The sequence below is a fragment of the Plectropomus leopardus genome, chromosome 4 (genome assembly GCF_026936395.1).
Source record: "Plectropomus leopardus strain MGB_pleo_1.0 chromosome 4, ASM2693639v1, whole genome shotgun sequence".
NCBI classification, from domain to species: domain Eukaryota; kingdom Metazoa; phylum Chordata; class Actinopteri; order Perciformes; family Serranidae; genus Plectropomus; species Plectropomus leopardus.
Window position 1 is genome coordinate 32,180,446 of NC_142179.1, and position 24,668 is coordinate 32,205,113.

General features: G+C 41.5%; 1 protein-coding gene across 1 annotated transcript in view; it reads left to right on the forward strand.

Annotated features, from left to right (window-relative positions):
- sema4c (sema domain, immunoglobulin domain (Ig), transmembrane domain (TM) and short cytoplasmic domain, (semaphorin) 4C) overlaps nt 1–24,668 on the forward strand; it is a 123,098-nt gene that overhangs the window by 49,801 nt on the left and 48,629 nt on the right. Inside the window, exon 3 of the mRNA XM_042489017.2 lies at nt 11,299–11,507. Within this exon, the coding sequence (XP_042344951.1) occupies nt 11,384–11,507 (124 nt within the window). The 5' untranslated portion in view covers nt 11,299–11,383. The remainder of the gene's footprint in view (nt 1–11,298; nt 11,508–24,668) is intronic.

The window sequence follows — 24,668 nt, forward strand, 5'->3', positions numbered from 1 at the left end:
GCCATCAGCGGCCACAATCCATTCTTCGGGAAGTGCCCTTGAGAGTTCAATACTTGTGAAATATCTCCACTCCCCACATGTTGAGAAAAAGATCTGCCTCCATCAGTCGTGCGTTCACATCGCCACAGACCAAAGGCACAGATGGTCTCGTCGTCCGATTAGCTGGACGTCAGTCTCTCTGTTTTCATCTCGTCTGCACCTCCTCTTCTATCACTTCCTCGGGTCTGAGCAGGTGTTTGGCCCGCAGTCAGAGTCCAAATCAGATCCATTTCATCTGTAATCAGCTGAAGCCCCTGGCACTGATGGAAGAGATCAGAGCGCCGATCAAAGAATTATAAGCCGACCACGCCTGACCAGCCAACCATGACACGGACAAGACGAGGGGAGGGGGGGGCGAGTGGGCAAGAGCTACAGTAGGGATGAAAGGACAGAAGATGGAGATTTGAAGGCCTGCAGAATCTCCCAGGGGAGAGACATGAAAGCGCAGGGTGCTGGTGGGAGGCAGCAGTGAGGGAGGCAAAGATGTTACACAGCAAACTCTCGTGGGAGTTTTTTATTTTAGTTTTTTGACGTTTCCATCAAGTGGAAATAGGTTTTTTAAAGTCAAATGCGGCACTCAGTTCTGCTCCAGTTTGAGGTAATTAGGATGGGAGGTGAATTCCAATCACCATGTGAAAGGAAAGTCAATGACATTAACTTGATGCAGTCGAACCGCCTGATGCCCCGCCGCTGGTTAGCAAATCATTAATTGTGTGCAAATAAGGGAAATCATGTGCTCAGGTGCATGTAATTTGATGGCTGGCTCACATATTGATGGCAGCGGTTCTTAAAGGGGGATTTCAAACCCTCTTCAGAAGATGTTAACATCGTGTTGGGCGTTTCAGAAGGACGCCGCTGCAGGCGCCATCACACACTCTCTTTCACATTCATCTCATACATTCATGCACACACCCGCACGCTGCATGCGGCTGATCAAGCCCCTTTGATTGTCAGTCTTTCATGTGTGCCAGCTCGACACAAACACACAGCGTAATCTGCCAGCACATCACCCACACACACAGCACATAAACTCACAAGTTGGTCAACTTAAAGACTAATTTATTCACACTTATTTTCACAGATATGCTAGTTAATGCTATCACTCTGATGCAGACTCACTTGTGCTTGTTATTGCTATAAAAACTGTGCATTCAAACCATGTAGACACACACTCCCCATTCTTTAAGTGTCCACCTGTGTCTTTGTACGGAGCCTCTCAGATGCTGAGTGCGGTGTGGGTGGGTGTGTGTTTCACTGTCAATGGAGTGTCCATGTGTGCTCCATTAGCTCCCGACTCCGAATAAAAGCTCTGTTGTCTTCATCGTTCTTGTCACTGTATGGGGAAAAAGCTTCTCAGTGCAATGTCGAGCTGTGGCTTTTCTTCCAGCCCTTTTACACGTAGGGCTCTGCGGCACCGTATCAATAATCGAGAAGAAAAAGCAAAAAAAAAGAAATAATAATGTTGAAGTCCTTGTTGACTTCCCTCTCGTCCCTCACCCTCACTTCACACCCCACAAGTTATGAATTTTGCAGGGAGTGCTGTAACATGATTTTTTTTTTCATAGCCACTTTGCTCTGGACTTGAACCCCGAACCTTGAAACCTCTTCTTTGATGCGTCGCCACAAGCGGAGCCATTGTATATTTTTACAGTCATATTCCAGGCATTTAAGTGAAGCTGTCATACACTGAGACTTACAGCATCTGAGCTCAATTCACCAACACTGTTTTTGAGGGACCTCGTTGTTTTAAGTGCCGATCTCTGATCTCCGATCAAAATATTCCAGCTGTATAAAATCATATAAATTGGTGAAATTATCATATGATAAATCTTCCTCCAAGGCTGTCTGGCTGGGTGCACAGACTCTTAGATAACATTTTGAACCCGCAGAATACAAGTTGAACTTTGGTTACAAATTATTATCGTTTGGCAGTGAAGCCTTCTGTATGGAAAAAATATCAACGTTTTGAGCGATTCATCTGTGAGAGCTCTCTCTGAAAGTTAACTTCAAAAAGTTGAACTGTGCTACCAATTAAACTGCTCTTCCAAAAGGACCCACATTTTTCTTTTCAAGGGACATCCACAGCCTGTATGATGGTATGCTAATTAGCACTGAACACAAACGACAGCTGAGGCTGATGGGAGTGTCATCAGATTTGCAGATATTTGGTCATAAATCAGTGTGCTGGACGAAAGAAAACTTGATGTGAAATGTTAATAAAAGGGTTGACACTTTCTGGTCGGTTGTTCAATTAGTTGAATGATATGCTGTCTGGCTAAATTTCTTATGTTTGGACAATGGTGTTATTTCAGTAGGCCGTACGTCCACCAAAGCGTTTTTCCCTGCTGAAAATGGCATGTGCTTTTCTGAAAGCGCCCAGCTGGGAGTGTTGGAGCACTTCAGAGGTGCAGCGTTTTTTTCAGCTAACATGCTTTGGTGTGTCTGGTTGCTATGATACGCAATACCTGCGGAAGTCAACAATGTCAGAGTCCTTGTTGTGGCCCTGGCGCAGATGAAGGGAAGGCTAAAGCGCGTAGAGAGAGAGGACAGACCCAGTGGACCGGGCTCTGTGGTCAGCCATAAACATTGTTACCATAGTAATCCTCTCCTCTGTTGTTGTTGTTGTTGTTGTTGTTGTTGTTGTTTAGCACTCATTCTTGATGTGACTGTTGGTCTCTGTGGTATTTGTCCTGTCCCTCCTCCTCTGTGATTGGACGGCTGGTTAATAAGTGACAGTGACATTTGCAAAATGCAAAAAAAAAAAAAAGACCAAAAAAACCCTGAACATGCAGTGCTAAGCGCAGAATAGACACTCAGCACCTTGTCGTGCTGCTGGGGTTTGTAGCTAAATGCAAATTCTACATTTGTGCCAAATAGCAAACTGAAAAATTAAGCCGATGCGGATGCGTCACAAACTGCAGTTCCTTGAGTTCCTTGCTACTTGAGGCAGACTCCAAGAGTGCATTAAACATTATAGACCCTCATGTTAAAATGCCCAACTTTATAACAGAAATATACATGTTTACAACCTGCTACAAAAGGAAAAAAAAGGTTTTGGTCTTCATAGCTAATTTTCACTTCTGGCTCCAAATAATAAAGATGGCAATGGCCGCAATGCCAAACTAGAAGCTTTAAAATGAGAGTCTACAAACCATTTGGTTACGTCACAGTAGGTGCGTCTATTTTCTACGGTAAATATAAGGGTTGGGAAATACCCGAGGCCCGAAGTATCATGATACTTTAGTCAAAACACAATATTACTGCGCTTTTAAATGTTTTGCGATATGCTAATACAGAAGTATTGTGATAACATATTCTGCAATTTAATGCCTTTTTTCAGCTGTGAATTATTTCCCCAATGGAAAACTTTTTTAACATCTGTTTTATCAAATCAAGTTTTAAAGATTTTTATTTTGGTCACTTTATTGCAGAAGAATGTATCTAGTGGACTGAAGAAGCAATTTAATGTACTCTAGTAGGCTGCTAAAAGTAAGTTATACTCGCAATATATATAATTCCTATCATAAAAAATCAATACATTGCATCAGTGTAACAATGCAAAATCTCCACACAAAATAGATATGCTGCATCGATTTTTTTTTCCACCTTGTAAATATGCAGTGCTCCTAAGTCCCATTGCAGTGCTGTTCTCAGGGAAAATTTGCTTTGGTGGACACACACCACTCTCAGGTGGGGTGCACTCAGTCACTGAGAGTAGGTGAAATTTCAGTCGACTAAAATATTCTTTATTTTAAAACAGGTATTTTTCATACATCAGGGGATCACGAAGATTATCACAATTCATCCTGAAAGGAACATGAATGTCATGGTAGCCCATTCAATAGCTGTTGAGATATTTTACTAGTAATTTCTACTATTCATATTATATCATAATCCTTTTAAGAGTAGAATCCTTTCTATTATAATGCTGAGTTTCAGCATCCCATGATGCTCTTGTTGCTGTTTGAGAAGCTTTCATCTTAAAAGGTTTGTTGGGACAGTCCTCTTTTGAATTTTTCAAATAATCCCATGTAGAAAACGGGCTATCGGCAGCCTCAGAAACCCATACATATCCAACCATTTATGCACCAGCGCTGCTCCAACTTCCCACTATGCTGATTTCAAAGTGAGGCAAACGCAGCATAAAAGTCCTGCAGCCGCTCTCATCCCTCCGTCCACGAGCTGTGAAATCGTTTGATCCAGTTTGTTCTATTTAGGGGAAACAGCTTTTGTGTGTGTGTCAGTTCGCACTTGTGTGTGTGTGTATTTGTGTGTGGTTTTTCTTTTTCAAATGCTCCCGGAGCAATAAAAGGTGGAGGGAAAGGGGAGGGGACGGCTTTTGCAGGAAGGAAGGAAGGAAGAGAGCTGACGGTAGCCGCTGTGTTTGTTTTGCAGGGAAGCGAGAGAGGAGATGAAGGGTGGAGGTAGTCCTTTAGTCCATCCGTCCGTACTCTGTGTGCGTGTGTGTGTGTGTGTGTGTGTGTGTGTGTGTGTGTGTGTGTGTGTGTGTGTGTGTGTGTGTGTGTGTGTGTGTAGGGGCAGTTACGGGTTAATGGACATTAAGTCTGTTCCACTGTGAAAGTCAGAGTGGAGGGTGGTGGGTAATGCGCCCCGACTCTCTAACCCACAATAGGGTCAGAGGTCGAGGTTAAAAGTCAAACAGTGCCTGGAAGGGCTAGAAATCAGCTGGGACTGCACCAGTGTGTGTGTGTGTGTGTGTGTGTGTGTGTGTGTGTGTGTGTGTGTGTGTGTGTGTGTGTGTGTGTGTGTGTGTGTGTGTGCGCGCATGTGCGTGTGTGTGTGAGAGAGAGAGAGAGAGAGAGGAAGGGTAAGAAAAGGCTGCCAGGAAAGGAGACGTGGGGAGTATGAAGGGCAGGAAGAGGACAACGGAAAACAAAGACATAGAGCGATGAAGAAAAGAGGATAGACAAATGGGGGTTGAAAATGTTCCTCTCTTCCTTTACCCCACCCCCCACCCTCCCAACATCCGCTCACTTCGAGGAAACGACCCTGGTCTGCTTCTCCCTACAGGGACTCATCTTACTTCCTAATATACTCCGACTAGAAACACACAAGAGCACACATTCACGCAAGAAAACACCCACACGTGTGCGCACACAATGACACAAAATCTGCGAGCGCAGCCAAGAGACACACAGGAGCTCAGCAAGCTAATCAGAACATGTGGCCTATTTCTCTGTATGTTTTAATGAGCTCTCCATTGTGGAGTGCTGACTGATATTATTAGGCTGCCGTGTCTCAGCTCATTAGCTAAACCAGGCTCAACAACAACACCAGCAGCTAAAAGATGATTTGATACCGCCTGCAGAGTTATGTGACACCGCAGGACCTTAAAGAGGCCGTGGTGAGAGACCGAACAAGTGAGTTAATTTGGTCATCAGGGGAGAGCGCGGCTCAGTCTCACCTCTTACGACACAACCAGGGATCATAAATGGCAGTTTTGATGGAAAGAAAAAGAAATATACATCACAGCCCTGACTTCAGCCATCTCCCCCGTCGTGCATTAAGTTCCAGTGTGCAGTTTTAGCAGAGCAGTGGTGACAAGTGAAGAGAAGTAGTCAACAACACTGAATAGAAAACAATGCTGCAGCTAGCTAATCGGTTCTTAGTTGAGTGTTATTGCTCTTTGGTGAATGGCTCAATTTCCTAGATTGGCGCTGTATGGAATCCCTCTGCTGCATGCTATTAAAGCAGCTAAATCAATCGCACTGAACCGAAGACTGGAAGACTGTGCCTTTGCTGGTTTTTAAATGGTTTGCAGCTCTAAAAACAATTTGAGTGCACGACTTTTATTTGGAATCAACTTCTTTTCATTGTAGTGTACCACAATGTATCCTCATTCAGTGGTGTATGATATCTCACGATTTAACACCCAAAGAATGACGTTACATACTTTAAGTTTCATAGGTTAGTTTTAGAAAAAGAAACATTGCTGGGACTCTTTAGGTTTAGACAAGTAAAGTTATGTAGGTTGAGCTTAAGAAAAGAAACATGATGACTGTGTAGCCCAAATTAAATCAAAGTTTACTTCATCTCAGTTCTGAACACCTCCCAAAAAGGTAGTCCTGTTAGAGCTAATTAGATTGCTGATGAGAAGAGCAGCTCCTGTCGAGGCCCAGCACAATGAACGGTTAAGTTTCACTTTCACATTTTCACGTTTTACTGCTCCATCTGTGCCCAGAGTAGTCCTGTACCTCAGCATTCCATTCATTTCTCAAGCATTTCTTCGAATAAAAAAGCTATTGCTATTTCAGAGTGTAGATCATTTTTAAAGCAGAAATTTTCACATGGTGAAAACCTGATCACAAGTTATATTCACAGTGCCTTCACTCTCTGCTTATCAGTCTCATCCTGCATTGTAAAAATACACAGATAAAACAACCAAATAGCTAATAAAAGAATGGGCAACTGTGAGTCAGGGAAAATTTGTCAGAAAAGAAGCCCAGTTAGTTATTACAGAACAACGAAAAAACATAAAAGGGAGAATCATATAAAACGTTCCTACACATATCAAGAAAACTCTATTCACACACTATATTCTGCTCAGAATTCATCCAAATTGCACATTTTAGTATTAGCATTAGCATTAGTAGTTTGTTTTGTATTGAATGTCATATAATAATAACTTAATTTATATAGCACCTTTAAAAACACCCACACGAGTTAGGAGTTAGGATAAAATTAAATCCAGAGGACAAATAATGCAAGATGCAGGACGCATATCAGTGTAAAATAATACAAAGAAGCAGACCATAAACAGCAAGAACAGAAACAATTAAAAAATCAAACCAGAAATAAAAGGAAACACAATAGATAAAACATAAATTACAAAGGTAAAAGAAATACAAAGAGAAATAACCATTAAATATGTCACTAAGTCAGAAGTTGTCAGTTTACTCAAAGACAGAAGGGGTCCCTTAAGGAAGAAAGTTGGGAACCATTGTTACAGTTGATCAGAAAAATACATTTGTCGTTGTTTTACTACGATGACATTGAGCTGTTCTTTAATCATTATTTAACATTCCTCCAGTCAGACATCCTAATCAGAGTTGGTCTTTGATTGTGTGACAGACCTGCACATTAAAGAATCTGTGCGAAACCTCCATGATACGACAGCAACACAGAAACTGGAATGTAATTTATATAAAAGCAATCCTTGCGACTGAAGTACAGCCTGATCCCATACGACACTTCTATCTGGTGTGGTGTTGCTGTCAGCAGGTGAAATCTGATGCTGAAACCTGCACTATAGGTTTCTCTAAGAGCACCATTGTTAACCCCTTGCTTCAACTAGTAAGCCAGGGCAAGTGAGCAAACAATTCAACAGGAAAGTAGCCCGCTGTTATGTGATCTTCACCTTGCAGGTTGTAACAGACCCTTGAGAGTCTGACCTTTCTGTGTATATGCTGTTGGATTTGAAGATCAACATTCAGTGTAACGTTTTGCAGTGTTATTATATCACAGAGGAAAGAGAAGGAGATGGAATGTAGGAAAACAGAAAGAGGCAGCAAACAGGGGGAAAAAAAATGTAGTGGAAATGACAGCGAGGTGTACACTAAAGATTTTTCAGCTTTTTCTCAGGCAGCAGCCTTGTATCCGCTCCTCCACTTTCCCCCCTCCCTCCTCATCTTCCCGTGGTGTGTTTACACGCTGCCTCTTCACTTAATCCGGCCTTCAGGATGCCCACTTCACTTGGTTACCTCTCTGCACAGAGATGGAAGCATGGCTGTTGCGGGAGGAGAAAAAAAAAAAAACTAAGCCTCCTGCAACGTCTCTACATGCAATTTTTCTTTCTCCGTAACTCTCCCTCCAATTCTCTCACTCTTTCAACCCTTCATCCCTTCTCTCTCAGCGTCACCCCCTCCATCTCAACCTCTCAATCTCAATCTCAATCTCGGCTCAGTCAAGCGTTTGGCCGGCAAGGCCTCCAGCATCGATCCAATAAAGCTCGGCACCGCAAGGCTCGGAGACACCCAAACCCAGCATTTAAGCACGCTCATTTAACAGCACGTCGCTATGATCTGATCTGACGCTGGAGGGTGGCGAGGGAGTGTTGGGGGGGGGGTGTTTGATTTTTTTTTTCTACTTTCAGCCTCTTCTTATTTTCCCCTCAAAAGTGTAATCAATAACAGTCACACTGGTTGGACGTGGGCACAGAAACACACACACACACACACACACACACACACACACACACACACACACACACACACATCTCCAAATCTCAATTACCTCTCCTGCCAATCCACCAAATAGGCCAAATGTTGTTTTTTTGCCAGTGCTGGAATTTAATATTCACATGTGGGAATAGATGAGGGAGAGGGGGTGGGAGACATGAAATGTGTTACAAGTACAGAGTAACTTTCTGTCTTTGTGCTGGGTTAAAGTAAATATAGTTTGACATTTTGGGCCTGCTTAAAAGTCAATGGATTCCCTTCTCCAATGAGCGTGCGCTATTTCAAAGGCGCCATTTCACTCGCTGATACGCAGCAGGTGCAGAGGGGAAAGCTTACAGATGATGTGTGTGTTTCTGCGTGTGTGGCTTTGTATTTTAATTTTTATGAGCATATTTGGTCCCCATGCAAATATTAAGAAATATCCATCATTCCTTATATGTGCAATGGTGAGGTTAAAGTTCAGTAATTGGCTTAGTATTAAGGTTAGAGTAATTAGACTTGGATTAGATTGTGGCCAGTGAATTGGAGATGCAGTGGGTTTATTATAGCTTACTTTTAAATTTAAATTAAAGGGTCAGCGCACCCGAATTACTGCACAAAAAATCACATCTTTTTCACTTCACCACTCCCAGCGCTATCAAGGCATGCACATAGTTTGGGTTTTATGCTCTGAGGTTCTGACATATCCATCTCAGAAATTTGTGCCATTTGAATACAGTTAAGTGAGCAGAATTGTTGTTGCTCGCTGCATTTAAAAATGACATTGAAATGCAACAGTGTCATCTCTTTTGCTGACAGTGTCACATGCAGGTACTCCAGAAAATCAGATTGGAACTGCTTTCCAATGTGTCTAAAGTCTCTGTGTTAAAACTATGGACACATTTTTTTTGTTTAGGTACAGGGCTAAGTATCTTTTTAAAAAATGACCAGTATAAATATCAGTCCTCCTAAAAACCCAGACACACCAAACCGACATCAAAGAAACATGCTGGATCAGCCATAAAAAAAATGACAAGGGCTGGCACTAGGGTGCCAGACACTCACCGACAGCCCAGCGTTGAGCAACAGCCATCAGCCTGGTGTGTCAGGGCCTTAAGTGTTAGCGATACCAATGGAGTACTTTATTTGATATTTATCATGTGAATTGAGTGTTGTGTAGTACTTTTGAACATTTTGGGGGCTGTTTACATGCTGAATTGCAGACTCTATCAAAAACACCGAGGCTCTACAGGCTGTATGGGTTGTCGCCTGGCCACAGCGACAGGGCTAACGGTTTGTTATTTTGGTTGATATCGCCTTAAAGTTTCAAGTACAGATATCTAGCCCTAATTAGGTATGCATCATACAATGTATTTATCAGATTATGGAACAGTGGCATAATTGTGTGGGGCTACTTCTGACAGTATGTGTAACATTTCGAAAACAGGTAGTTTGATAACCAGACCCGCTATACGCACTCATGTAGATGTACAATTTTACAAGTTTAACTCCATTAATGCCATATTTGTACTAATGACTGCATTGAAATCATAAAGACAGAGAGAGAAAGAAATCAGGAATGCTGTCAGGAGGAGGTTACGACAGCAGGCTTTTTAGCCCACGTTTGAGTGTGGACATATACGGTACAATAAATAGCCTACATACATAAACAGCCTAGTTTGTTTAATCCATTTTTTGTTAAATTGTCTTGCTGTGAGCAGCACAAACAAAAGTCCATTCACCTACATTGTATTGCTGCAGAAATCTCAGAGACAGACACCCCACAACATGGACAAATAAAATGTGTGTAGGACTGAATATCACCAGAGGCAACTGATAAAATATTTTTTTGTAATTTGGGTGAATTTAGATCAACTCTTTGACCCAACAATCAGCCTGGATTTTTTTTTTTTTAAATACGACCATCCACTAGCAGTTAGAAGCAGAATATGTAATTTCCTTCTTAGCTGTGTAATTTCCCACTTGGCATCATAGATCACTGAGGTTTGTCTACACATGTGGCTGCAGAAAATTTACTGATGGCAGCAGTCCAACATTATTAAAAAAGATGATTTTTAAAGTTATTTTCCCACTCCAGCACTCTACTAATACAAATTAATGAATTTAAGGTTGTTCATAGTTCAATTTGCAGTTATTTGACAAGTTACATGTTTTATCTTGAATTAACACATTTCTGCCACTAATTGATGTCAACAAGTTAATACAGAATGACGATACAGCATAACGGTACAAGTTGTAAGGCTGGCAGGTCTTCACATGCATACAAAAAAATGAACTCGAGTTTGTGTCATTATTCATGTAAGTTCTGTTTCAATATGAAATTCCTTTCCTCGCCCTGTGCATCGGTCTCACCTGCGGCGCCGTAACAAGTCAATCATCCTGTGCTGTTATTGGACCGTAATGCCGCTCTGTAGCCGCACACTTGACATGTTCATTACGCATAAACCAATTCATTTACAACACAGTGCTATTGGATTGTCCTTGCCTCGACATTCATTTCCCAACACATTGGCGTTTGATGCATTGCCAGCGCCAATTAACTTTGATAACTCGGCCCCAGTTTAATATACTGTTGCTGAATTGGCTTGACAAGAGTGCAGCGATAAGCTATTTCTGAGCTTTTTGAGTGGCGATAGCTGGATTATCGTTCACAGAAAGGGAGGGACAGGGAAAACCTTCCTGCATAACCCCCCCGGCCAAAAGTCATTAAAATGTTTGGTTTGTTTTTGTTGGCACACACACACACACACACACAGAGAGGCGCATACACTGATTACAGCTATGTCCTTGTTGGCTTTAATGATTTGCATAACTCATTTCTGTTTTACATTATTGTGGATTTTGATGACCATGTTAAATTTTACAGTACGTGTTGTTTCAGAGTGAGAAATTTATCTGTCAGTGCAGCTTGAACGTGTGAACAGTTTTCTGTAGCTTTTTGAAAAATGTGCGAGTTATAAATACTGTTCTGAGAAAATAGTTTCTGATAAACAACCAAGCCAATAAAGGAAGTGAATTGCTGCTTCCAGCTGATGTGTTGTTTTTTTTTCTCGCTCGGCAGGCTGCCAGGAGCCGGGCTGCTCTCTCGGGTCCCTCTGATCAACTGATTTATCCCTCCATCCATCACTCAGCGCCAGTCTCGACGAATGGGAGCTGATATGGGAGCCATGGGCGGGACCAAGGTCTTGCTCCTGGTGTTTCTGGTTGGATGGCAGAAGTCGCTGGGTCTCAACTGGAACCCCATCCCACGCAAGACTGTTCGATACCAGGGTGAGTGAGCAGTGTAATACTGGCTGGTAGAGCACTAAGACCTCAGGGGGCACTGAAACCTTCCAGTGAAGGTTAGATTGTTAGAACTCCTTTAGGTAACGGCTTCTTAGAGTCTCAATAGAATTATTAAAAAATAAAATATCCAACATCTAAGCCTATGTCCCTGTATTAACACTTTGAAACCTGGGCAAATTGGCTTGATATAGTTGAAAAAATGGGAAGAAGGTAATGAACAACTAAAGAAGAAATGACCCAAAAATTAGCAGGAAATTAGTTTTTAAAAAATAAATTTAAAACAATAAAAAACAAATATGTGAAAATTAGCACACAAAACAGCAAAACAAACAAGCAAACAAACAAAAAAGTGGGAGAGTTAAAAAAAACAAGCAATAAAAAAACAAAGAAATGTACATAAAAAAATGCTTAAATTGTATAACCGTTATGTAGAATAATTTCACATATACAACTTTTTTTATGAATAAAGTTTACGTTAAGGGATTTTTCACTAACTTAAAAAAATGAAAATAAAAATTACTAATATTTTGCTCATTGCCCATGCATCCCATGTTTTCAAAAGAAATCAAACCAATTTTTTCAGGGTGCAAAGGTTGGAATACTTGTAAAGGTGTCTGAACACGGCACAAGAAAAGGATTAATAGTTCTTTATGTATTGTTACAATTCAAATATGTGTCTGAAAATCTTTTTTTTTCAGTTTGGACATCAAAAACCTCATCGGGTTTTTTGATGACATCCTGAGCTTTTGGGCAATTACATTTATTTATCCAGTCAGATATTATTAAGCGAAACCAACTAACCCCACCCACACATGACCACACGTATATTTGCCATATTTCAAGAGATGACCGTACAATTAATACAGGGAAACCCAATTAGAACTTGTATTTTTTTAATTACAGTGTTTCTTTAAAGGCTCATTCACAGTACAAAAGTGGCAAGTGAAATGTGATACTAGAAGCTTGATTATGTAGTGAATACTTGCGGGGTTAGTTTGTGAACTACTGCATCTTGCATGCTAACCGCTAACATGTCAGCTAGTCAGGATATGTCATTTTGTTTTCTCTGTACTTTGCTGTCTCTGGTCTTACAGTCACTTACAGACTTGTTTACATGGTTGCTACAAGGGCCATAAGTTCAGCAAAGATCATGTGTTTGGCCAAGCATGTTTGAGTGCAAATGTGTTTTAGGGATGCAATGAGTAAATTTCCCACTGGTTAATAATCTTGTGACAACACCAGTGTTAGAGATTACCAGACATTTTACAAGAAAATATATTCAGTGATGACACTCATCATCTGTTAGAACGCTGAAGACTATGAAGTTACTATTAAGTTACTGCTGATGTTAACTGAACATTTCCTACAGCTGCAGCTTCACATTAAAAGCAATTAGCCAGCAAAACATGAACTTTTATTATAGAATAGTCACAGGAAATGCAATGTGTTTGTAAGTGAGTTTAGCACTATTGTATTGTTCATTAGAAATGCATCTGCAAAACAAGACAGCAGTCTTTATAGGGCTTTTTTTGGCTGCAGATCAGTTTTAAATATTACAGGGAGCAGTGGAACAAGAGGTAACAGCTTCAGGAAGCTGTTAGATGAAGAAGAGCAGCAAGCGACAGGCAGCACACCTTTAACTTGTTAGCAATGTAGGCTAACCTACTCGTGATACCTCATTAACATGATTTAGGTTCCCTATTAGCATAGGGTTTTAATCTGAATTACTTCCAAATACTTTGATTACGCTCTTTGCTGTGACACAGAATCCTCTGCCATCATCTTGTCGGTCAACTCTCCTCGCTGTCATCCGTTACTAAGTCAAATCTGATTCCTGCTACTACATGCTGTGACTCTACCGCTGTACAGAGCAGACATTTTCAGTTTAGAACTGTACCCACTGTTGTAAGATTAGCAAACACAGTCATCTTGACTGTAAAGGTGCCATCTGGCAGAGATCTACACTCTCCTGAGTGCACTTCTCTAATTTAAAAAGTGCCATTATACCACTGACCTCTGTCTCCTAACTATATACTACTGTAACTGTCTCGAAGTGTCCCTCCTTTGTGGAGCAGTTTATACTCAAAAATTAGTACTATCAAGACGGAACTTTCAAATTTACATGTCAAAGTTCACCAAGGCTGAACTTGACATAAAACATTTGTGCAGATTTCCTTCCTTTCCCGGGACTAAATCCACCGAGGCCAGACCTTAAGACGGATTTCTCTGGCTGACAGCTGCTAGTAGAATCTTCCAAGTTGGCCCTGAAACGATTTATCTTGTCAGACATCCGATACAAAACCAGTAATTGCAAAAATGTATTCCATTACAACAATCAGGGAGGATTTTCCATTATACCAGAGGTGGATGCTTTTTGATTTTTGTTAAGAAGCCGACATCGACCCTCTGTAAAACAATACATTGGTCTAATCCTAGCGCTCAACTGCATTTGCACTCTTTATCTCGGCCCTCCTCTGCAGCCAGGCCTGACTTTCTTCACTGAACAATGCCAATTGTTGCAAGCTGAGAAATAGTCTTTTTTAATCCCTCAGAGGGGAAGTGCTGCATTCTCTCTCTTGGGGATTAGGGAAATACTATAAAGACAGGAGAAAAAATATGTGAAAAAAGCTATATTTTCTCACCTCTATTCCACCTATTCCACCTTTCATCCCATATCTATCTCTCCTTTCCCTTCTCTCCCTCCTCTTTCTGTTTGCCTTTTATCCATCCCCTTTCCTTTTGTGCTTTGTATGCAGCGGCTCATCGTATGAACCCCAAATGCTCTTATGGCGTTTTCACAAAGAGCTCAGATTTCAGCCGCTCTTGAGGAGAATGGCGCTCAGTGGCGGTGGGGTGTGGAGATATTTCAAACACAGCTTTCTCATGGCGCTATCACACACACCCCTCCCCTTCTCCTTTTTTTTTTTTTTATCCCTACGGCCTTCCTCTCATCCGTCTGTGCTACAGTCTACACTGGCGTTACAGTGGGATGTGAGGCCTGAGGATGGAGGGAAACAGTCGATACGGTGTCGATTATTTCTGGGGAAAATGCTCCAGTGTGACAAAGCAAAGCCAGCATTGGCAGAGAGTGGTCTCTACTGCACTTTGGCCAGATTGCACTTGTGGTTAACCCTTTGAAACTTGAGCAAATTAGTTAGATTTCTTTCAAAAACATGGGAAAAAAGGCAATGAGCTATGAAAGAAAAAAATACCCCAAAATTTGCAAGAAAATAGTGAGAAATACAAGAAAATTACCTGAAAGTTAGTAGAAATTAAAAAAAAAAAAAAAAAAGCAAAGAATGAAAGAAAAAAAGAAAGAACAAAGATAAAAAGAGAAAAATACTTTCTTTAAAAAAAAAACAAAAAAAAAAAACAAGGAAATGACCAGGAAAATTAGTAAAAAAGTACAAGAAAATTACTATAATTTTGTAACATAATTTTAAATATGCAATTATTAGCATTATAAATATAGTTTTCCCCCTTGTTCTTTTCTTTTCTTTCTCCCCAGACAATTTTCCATAGCTTTTTAAAAATACTTTCCTAAATCTATTTATTTCTTGTAATTTGTGGAACATTTCTTACCAAGTTGCTCACTGCCTTTTTTCCCTTTTTGCTGAAAAAAATCACACAATTTGCTCCGGATTCAAGGGTTAAATACTTGTGAAAGGTGTCTTATAGCAGCACAAGAAAGGTGATGTCGCTTCACGTTGCAAAGGGTTAAAACAAACCAGGCAAATGGGGAAAGCTGCTTCCTCATAAGCTGCATGTTCTTATGAGGAAGAAAAAAACTACCATAAAGTATCCCAGTTTGAGTATTTTTCTGACGAACTGGTGAATAAATCTGCCTGTAGAGGCAAGATAACTCCCCTCGCCTCGAGTGCAGCTTCAACTTTTTTTTGTCACGAATGTCTCGGAAATAAAAGCCCTGTCATGAAACACGGGATAAAGGAGTATCGCGCCATTTCTGTCATACTTGATTCGAGTGTGGCACTTGAGAGTACAAAGATTTCTTGACGTAAATTGATTTGCATTGGAAACAAGTGGGATTATCTTACCCGTTGACAGATTTCTCCACTTGGTTAAAGAAAAATGAGATTTTCAGGCTCAATACTGGGTAAAATGACTTATATGGATGGGTTCTTGCCACGGTGCTGAAGAGGAGATAGGAGAGAGACGAAATGGAAAAACAAAGCTGCAGAAAGATGGAGGGGAGGAGGTGGGGGAGAAGAGAGAGGGGAGATATATATAATGGAAGGAAAGTAAGAGAGAGACACAGGTGGAGAGACATGGAGAAAGACTGAGAGAGAGAGGCCAGTCGCTAACTGCCTTAAAAGGACAGAAAGAGTAGCTTCAGAGGAACGACAGAGAGAGAAAAACACACACACACACACACACACACACACACTCTGCAGACCATTCACCCTGCGCTTCATTTTGCATGAAAGCATCTCCCTGCACACACAGCTTCCATATTGTTGTGTGTGCGTGCGTGCGTGCATGCGTGTGTGTGTTGCTTTTTGCATGCAGTGTGTGTTTGCAAGACTAGAAGACAAGCAATGAAATCCACAGTGAGAGAAAATGTGGGGGCACAGAGGGCGTGTGTGTTTATACCTATTTGTGTAGAGAGAGAGTGTGTGTGTGTCTGTCTATCTAATCCCCCTTTGTTTATATGTGTGTGTGAGTGTGTGTACTGCTTAGGCTGGCAGTCTGAGGGATTTGGAGCTCCGGGCAGCGCAGGAGGACTGTGTGTGTGTGTGTGTGTGTGTGTGCATGTGTTTGGTGGGTTATGGTGGGGCAGAGATGGCTGGCGAGATAATATTTACCCCACCCACCAACACCACCAACCCCCCACCCAGCAATTACAAGAGGCTTACATGAGGTTGCAGAGGAAGAAACACAAACATCCTCTCTTTCTCTCTCTCTCTTCGTCTCTCTTTTCCTCGTTATCTTCTCACTTCTTTTAGTTTTTAAAAGTCACATTTTGACATTTTGGATTTCGAGCTGTTGTTATTGCTCACCACCCACATGTCACATTTATGGGGGGGGGGTTGCTTCTAATGAGACGTTTTATGCTCACACATTATGTATGGCCCTCATAGAGCTGCTAATGAACGCTGTAAATTTGCATACTTTTCTTTTCTAATCACTGACAAGCGCATGTGTCTGGATTTATTTTGAATTTTATGTGGTTTGTTTTTCATATTGTACAAGTATCCCATTCATCCTTTTCTTGCTAAAGGTCCTCTCATCCATACTTAATGTTGAAAGAGAAGGCTGCTGTTATTTTATTGTTTTCATGGCGGCAACAAATTCCACGAAACGACTGAGACCGACAGTCGGTGTCTCAATACTTTCTGACTTCTCTGTGCTGTCTGTGGTACCTTATCGAAGCCTTAAACATAAAAGCAAGTCACAAATACTTAAAAAATACTTTAAAAAAGGCTAATTAATTTCCTAAATCAGCTGGGTGGGTGATGTTTCAATGTTTATTGAGGACTATTTTGAGCTGCAGATTCATACAATCAAACAGTGCATGTGGGTTTGACTCAGAGGTAATTATATTGCCCATGTCTACTATTGTGGAAGACTGTTACCCAGTGCAACGCTGTGGCTCACTGATGTCTTTTTAATCACACAACACTGGAGATCTGTGGCCCAGACAAATAAGCTGTATCAGGCTACACTTAGCAACAGCATAAATGTAATTCTAGTCAGCAAACTGATGAAGTAATTACAAGTAATGTCAAATTGTCTGTTTTTGCTAACATTAGCGCACAAGCAGCAACCTCTCATGCTTGAAAACAAATTAGCGCGGAAATGCAAAAAAATTGCAGTTCCTGAAATCGCTACTTGAGGCTAGCTCCAAGAGCCACTCCATCTCTAAAGACCGTCATGTTAAAATGCTAAACTTTACAGCAGAAATAAACATGTTTAGAGCCTGATTTAAAAAAAAAAAACAGTTTTGGCTTCTATAGCTAATCTCAATATTACTGACAACTGTACGTAGGTTGAATTTTTATGTAACTCACCTGTTTAAATATAATTTAGGCTGCAAGTTACTTATTAATTAATGGTGTGGCCATTTTTAGTGACAGGTATGTGCTGTCCATCGACAAGTTGATGGTTAGATGATGTAACTACATCAGAACTTTAGATTCACAGAGCAGGGACAGCTGCAGGTGTCACTATTTCTATTTCAGTTCACGAAATTGTAACATCATTGTTGGCAATAAGAAAAACACAGAATATCATTAGCCCTCTCCTTAAACCTCAAAGTTCTTCCTGACTTGTTTTCTTTCTTTACCCATTTTCACTTCATGTGCATGACCTGCTCTGTCCTTTCCCTTCTTTTTCTTTACTGAATTGCTCACAGCGGATTGGAGCATCCATTATGTTGTTTTAAGCTATTTTCACGGCCTTAACCTGGCCTTCTTCCATTCAACACAGAAAATACTTCAACTGATAACGCCGCTGTCTTCTCCCACTCCTTTCTGTCTTTTTCTCTCAAACACTCTCTTCCCCTCTCTTTTTCTGGCTTTCTCCTGTCGGGTTCATACACACACACACACACACACACACACACACACAAACAACCACACGTACACTCCTCAGCCCAACCCAATGGCAGAGGCCGGTAAGCCAAAACTATGACAAAACGCAGCAGCTGTGGTTAAACAAAGAAAGGAAGGAAGAAAGAATGAGAGGAGGAAAGAAGGAGGGAGGTGAAAGGAGTAGGAGAAATAGAGCCCTCAGAAACTTGATATGTTGTTTGAAAATCTAGCCAGCTTTGATGCAGCACATGCATCTTTAAAGGAAAGCCAAAGCAAATGCACGCCTCTTGATTTAGAAAAAGAACGATAGAATGAGAGATGGTGGGAGAGAAAAAAAAGCGCAGTGCAGAGAGAAAGAGAGAGAGAGTGGAAAAGGGCTGGGCCTCTGACCTCCAGAAACCTCTCTCTCTCTCAGCCTTTCTCTCTTTCTCCCTCTTTCTGTCTCTCTGCCGTATCTCCCCAAACCCTCCAATTACAGTAATGAGTGGTTGAGAGCGAGGCAGAGAGAGGCTGTGCGTGACTGGGAGGATAAATGGAGGAGAGGGAGGAAGGGATAGAAGAAAGAGATTCATCACCGCTTTTTATCTGCTATGAGTGTCACTCATCCCCTGACCCTGCGCTGATTGGTCAGTGAAGATTAACAGCCGGGACCAGATGTCAGGACCTGGAGAGCTCTCTGTTGTCACACTGACTTTGTGAGAGCTGATGTGTGGGCAAGTGTGCAACGTGGATTCAAATGAAAATGCCACTCGAAGGCTGCTCTTATTCAAAGCACCTTCTTGTAACAGCAGTGCGACCATTGACGTTATATTAAAAATCGCTGCCGTCCTTTATCCTCATCTGCAAAACAAAAGTGAACGTTTCACACACACACACGTGGTCACATGTGGTTGTTTTGACAATTCTTGTGGGGTGACACCTGATGCAGGCACATGTGGTTGATCATGTGAAACAGCGTTTTACGTGTGATGAATTCACATGCAGGCACCTTGGGGTTTTTTGCACATTTAACACATGGAACAAAAGGAGTTGATACAAGAATGATGAGTTTTTTTCATTCGAATTATGTTTACAGGTTAAAACATGAATTTTACCTTTTTTCCCCAGTAATGATGCAATTAATTTATTACATATTTATTGAAAAATTGCAGAAAGTGGCAATTGTACTCAGGCGTGGTATGAATCGGGTGCATCTAGAATGACCTTAACAAGCAAAAACTGCACACATTTGCCAGTTTGCGCCATAGACTGTATATAAAAATGCAGAATGCATTTCCGCCAAATGAAGCCAAAATATCCCTGAGCAGGCAGCTGCCATCTTTTGCTATTTGGAGCCAGAGACTACACAGTAGTGATCTCTGCAATATCAAGTATTACCCAAACTCCAGTCCGACCAATCAGCACCATTGATCAAGACTATGTTACCACCATTGATTACACACACAGCTGTCAGTCGTGATGTCAAACTCCCTTTAAAAGCATCAAATAACTAATTAAAACCAAAGTTATCAAAAAAAAGCTCTTGAACAAACAACAGGGTAATAACAACTACCTAAAAGAAAGAAAATATCTTTGGGAAAAGTTTATTTGATGAGTACTTTGAGTTTTTAGTTTGGCCCATGTCCTAACCATTAACATAGAGGGAGCCAGCCAAGATGTTTTGACTTCACTTTAGGGAAGCTGTCATGTCGCCCATCTTTATTATACAGTCTGCGGTTTGTGCGTCTCAAATGTGAGGGATTTACTGATTTTCTTGGCTTTATGTATTTCATTGTAAATTGAACATATTTAGGTTGTCAGTCATTTGTCGATAGTAGAGTTTGTGATGGCTATTTTTCACTATTCTCCGGCATTTCATGGACTAAATGATCTGATCGATAAATTTAGTTCTTGAATAGACTTTTTTTTTTTTTTTAAATGGTGTCTCATCTGAAAACAACAGCCTGGATGTAAGATGTCATGTCTGTGTGGTGACTGAAGCACCTGCACAGACCATTCACTGACAGAAGCATTTGGAGACATAAGCAGAATCTTAGGCTCCTCCCTGTAGCAGCGTTCTAATTGAACTACACCACGTGTCCTCACATAGCTGCACATCTCTCACAGATTGTTGGAAAGGGGTGAATTTTGCAGAGCACTCACAGTAGTACCTGTAGTCATTTAAAAGGGGATGTACTGAGTAATAAGTAACAGCTGGACAGAAATATAACGTACTGCTTGAGGCTGTAGATCAGGTGGTAGAGCAGGGTTTGTCTTTAATCATAAACTTGTGGTTCAATCCCTAACCACTCCCGTCTACATTTTAGAACATCCTTGAGCAAGCGGATGTGTGCAGAAAAAAATAATGAAATAATTGCTAGTTGGAGCCCTTCACTGGAAGTGAGGGCTTGTGTGGAAGCTGAACTTCATTCTTTTGTGACTTATCAACATACTTCCCTACAAGTTCGGAGTCTCAGTAGGTTTTCACTTGAACAAGAATCCCTCATTCTTATGAATCACCAAATGCTTGTCATTTTTGGCTCATAAATTGTTCAGTGAGTCAAATTCCCAAACTACAGCTGAACTGCTCTGCACCCATTAAGCTACACAGGCTCCCCTCTATCTCCCTTTCTGTGTGTGTGTGTGTCATCACCACAACACTGTACAAAAAGGCCTAACTCTCCCCAGCTGGTGCCCGCTGCGGCACCAGTCATACATGCTGAACCATGACGCTGGAGTGGAAAAAAACCTCACTTGTGGCATCAGCCAGCTCTTGATTTGTTCTGCTTGTTGTGGACGGCAATGGCGACCCCCCACCGAGTCACGCTGTTTCATCCCCCTCCACTTCTACTCCCGCTTTCATCCTCCAAACTTCACCCCCCGAAAACCATCCCCCTACTGGGCTCACTTGTTCCGTTGTAGTGTTAATCCACTTTTACCACTTCCTCTCCTCCCACTCCCCCGTCCCTTCATCTCGCTCTCCCTGTTCGGCTGCATTCAGTCGCTCTATTTACACGACTGTTTGTGAAAAACTGTATTGGCGAATACAAATAACCAACAAACAAGGGTTTACACATCTAAGCCGTGCGGAGATGAGTGATTGTGCAGCTTAAAAACATGTACTTTAATCAGAGTTCTTGCAATTATTCTTTATGGCATATTGATTCAGTCCCAAGCCAGTTAAGTTCATAAATTCCTTGTGTTGAATAATCCTATAAATCTTATTCATTCTTACTTATTTACAATAGCACATAATCTATAATAAGTTCCCTCCGCAGTCAACAGAAGGTTTTTCTTGCAGATCTAGCTCTTAAAGGCATGTATATCTTTCCCTTTCTTGTCTGCCTCTGTATCCATGCTCTCATTCTGTCGTACACCTGACTCTCCTGTGAACTTGTCTTCTGTTCAGCAGACAAAGCTTGTGCATCCACGTGGGAGTGTGTGTGCCTTTGTGTGTGTGGTGTTGTTTTTTTGCTTCAAAGAGGGGTACCTGCTCAGATGAGGGTCTGACGGCACTCTGCGCGCACGCTCGGGAACATCTGCATGTTTGTGTGGGCGCTGCACAGCGTCTCCCCCACCCCACCTCCTTTTCTGTCTGTCTGACTCTGCCTCTCACTCTGTGTTTGTTGCAGCTTCAAAGCTATCCCCAAAATAGGCCTTTAATCATAGTTTGGTGTGTGAGTGGCTTGGCGGTTAGAAGCTATAAGCAGAGGCTGGGTGTATTTATAGCAGGCAGGGAGAGGGAGGCTGGAGCTCCGCTGGATGGCTGATGGGGGCAGATTACAGAGGCCAGGCCCCGGATCGAGACCTTTCCAGCCGGCCGTGAAGCAACAGGCGCTCCCCCTCATTCCCCCGTCTTCCTCCTCCTTCTTCTCCTCAGCCTCGCATTGGAGTTCTGTTTGGTCTGGCTTGGTTTGGCTTGGTTTGATTTGGGCTGGGTTGGATGGTGAAACTATGACATGACCCTGAGATAACCTACAAGGGAGTGTGCACTTTTAAACACAGACACAAGCACATTATACACTATATGTACCCTGATAGTGACCGTTTTCATGGAGTTGGAGAAAATGAAGCTGTTGTACCGCTCTCTTAACTTAAACAGTCATTTAACATCACAGAAGTCAGGAGCTGCTTCTCTACTGCTGCTTTGATCAGTAAGCTTGTTTGTGTTCTTGTGTGACTTTGGCATTTAAAAGTGTCAGTTCAGAATTTACCAAAGTCGCACAATAACACAAATTAACCAACTTATTGAAGCAGCTGTAGACCAGAAGCTGTTAAATTACTGTTTTTCTCAGTGGAGTCTGGTTTGGAAGAAAGATCTAACAGCTAAATTTTTCCATAGGAATCACTGTCTGACAGCAATGTACAGCTGTGAAAGTATTTTAAATATAGTGTGCACTTAAACTGATATTGATATTTTTAGGTGCTTAAAATATGTTTTATTGTTTACCCCTCCACAGCCTGCTTCTCCAAACTGGGGTTGTGCTGACAGACATCTGCTGTATGTAATTTACTGACTATGGTCTAAGTACCCCATATGACCCTACTTCAAAAAATCAGAACTATTCCTTTAATATCAAACAAAAGTTGTTTAACGCTTTTCAAAGAATCGTCTACTATCACAGCTTGGTTGCCTACCTTCAGGCAACCTTAGTTTCACTTCATTTTGGTACACTATGAACTGATCATGCATTGCCTTGAACATTTTTTGTCCTTGTTGCTAAATTCCAGGGAGATAAACACATTCAATAGACGAGTGTTAACTGCTGAAATGTGACCTTTGTCACAAGAAATGAACCCATAATCATGATCCTTTTATAAAGGCTAAACTATGCTACTATGCTACCACAACCTGTTGTTTTTAAAGTTTTGGGACATGCACTTGTTTAACCAATGCAGTGTAATATAACATGGCCTCAGTGAGCTGTAGAGGTACTGGTAGGCAGATTTTGTTACCTTTGGACGGAGCAAAGCTAGCTTTCTTGCCCCTGCTTCCTGTTTTTTTGCTAAGCTAAGCTAATTGGCTGCTCATGGAGGATCAGCGCGCCGCTCTCAGGACTTTTAGCTGACAAAAAATGGTAAATTACAGGTTCACTAAGATGGTATATCTTTCTCAAGCTCGTTTTTCATATCTGCATTTTTTTCTAGGAGATTTTTCTTTTCTTCTCCTCAAGATCTCTTTATTTAAATGTAGACTATGTATTGTTATCAACAATATATAATCCACCCACTCACAGACATATCCAAATGGCTGTTCTCTTTGTCTCTTTTTATTAGACTCTTTTATCACAGTCTCACAGCCGTCTAAAGACAAACACTCTCTCTCTCTCTCTCACACACACACACACACACACACAGAGCCGGTGAAGAGGTTTTGTATTGCAGTGATCTCTGATCATGTCTGTTTCTAGTGGTACTGACCCTGGCCAGGCCCTCTGAGTTGTCTATCTTTTGTGTTACCGCTTTTTATTCTGGCTTTCTGTTTGCCCTTTTGTTTGTATTTCTGCTCATCTGCTGGACTCATTACGCCTCCCCTCGTCTCTGCCCTCTATTTCTTATTCCTACTCTTGTATTTATATTCTCTCTTTTCCCTCTGCTCCTCTGCTCTCTACAAACTGTTGTTTGTCAGCATCAAAGGCCTTGTAATTTAACTAGGGTTGTAACGGTACACAGAAGTCACGGTTTGGTTCATACCTCGGTTAAGGAGTCAGGGTTCAATGCTAGTTCGGTGTGAGATCAGTACAGTGGGCAAAAAACAAATGCAGACAGTAATGCAATTGTCAAAGAAATACAAAATCCTCTTGTTAGGGACCGAGAGCATTTTGCCGATTGGCTACTTTGTTAAACCGCATTCCCTATATAAAAGGATCATTTAAAACACTTCTGTATTACACTTTTCCAAAAGCCAATAGGTCACAATGGGCAATTTGAGAAGAATCTCTTATGACATGAAATTTAGAATATACAAAATAAATAGAAACGTTTTTTAAAAATTGCTTCTATGTCCAGAGGCTGCATGAAAGCAAGAGGCTCCGAGTTATTTTTTCCTCATGCTGGTGATTGGCACATTTGACTGATGCTGTTGAATGAGCAATAGCATGTTGGAGGAGCATTCACACAACATCCTTGTCTTCTATACAACTCTCTCTATGTAGCTGTTGTAACGGTTAGCCGGTAAACTCCAGGCAGGTCTTCTTCATTTTGTGACTGACTCAAATGCCGGTTCGCTTCTTGTGTTAACCTCATCACATGTTGCTAACAGGGTACAGCTAAATGTGTCCGGGCAGAACCCATGCCCATGAACTTCAGTTCCACATTACACGCATCAGTCTACATACCATGTATTCTATATGCAGCTGCGTGCACAGAACCGTGACCCCTGTGCCGTGATGGTTCGGCACGAATACAGAAACCGTCACAGCCCGTAATTTAACCCAAACCGCCTCCACACACAGTCACCAGCCCTCAAAATGATGGAGAAGTTTTAAAACAATCTAAAGCTTTAAGCAGGTTTCAGATGTCTCACATGATGTAAATTCCGAGCTGATTCTTTTCAGGATGCAGTGAAAGGACAGGATTGTGTGTGTTGTACTGCTGCTGTGTAGTCAGTACAAGG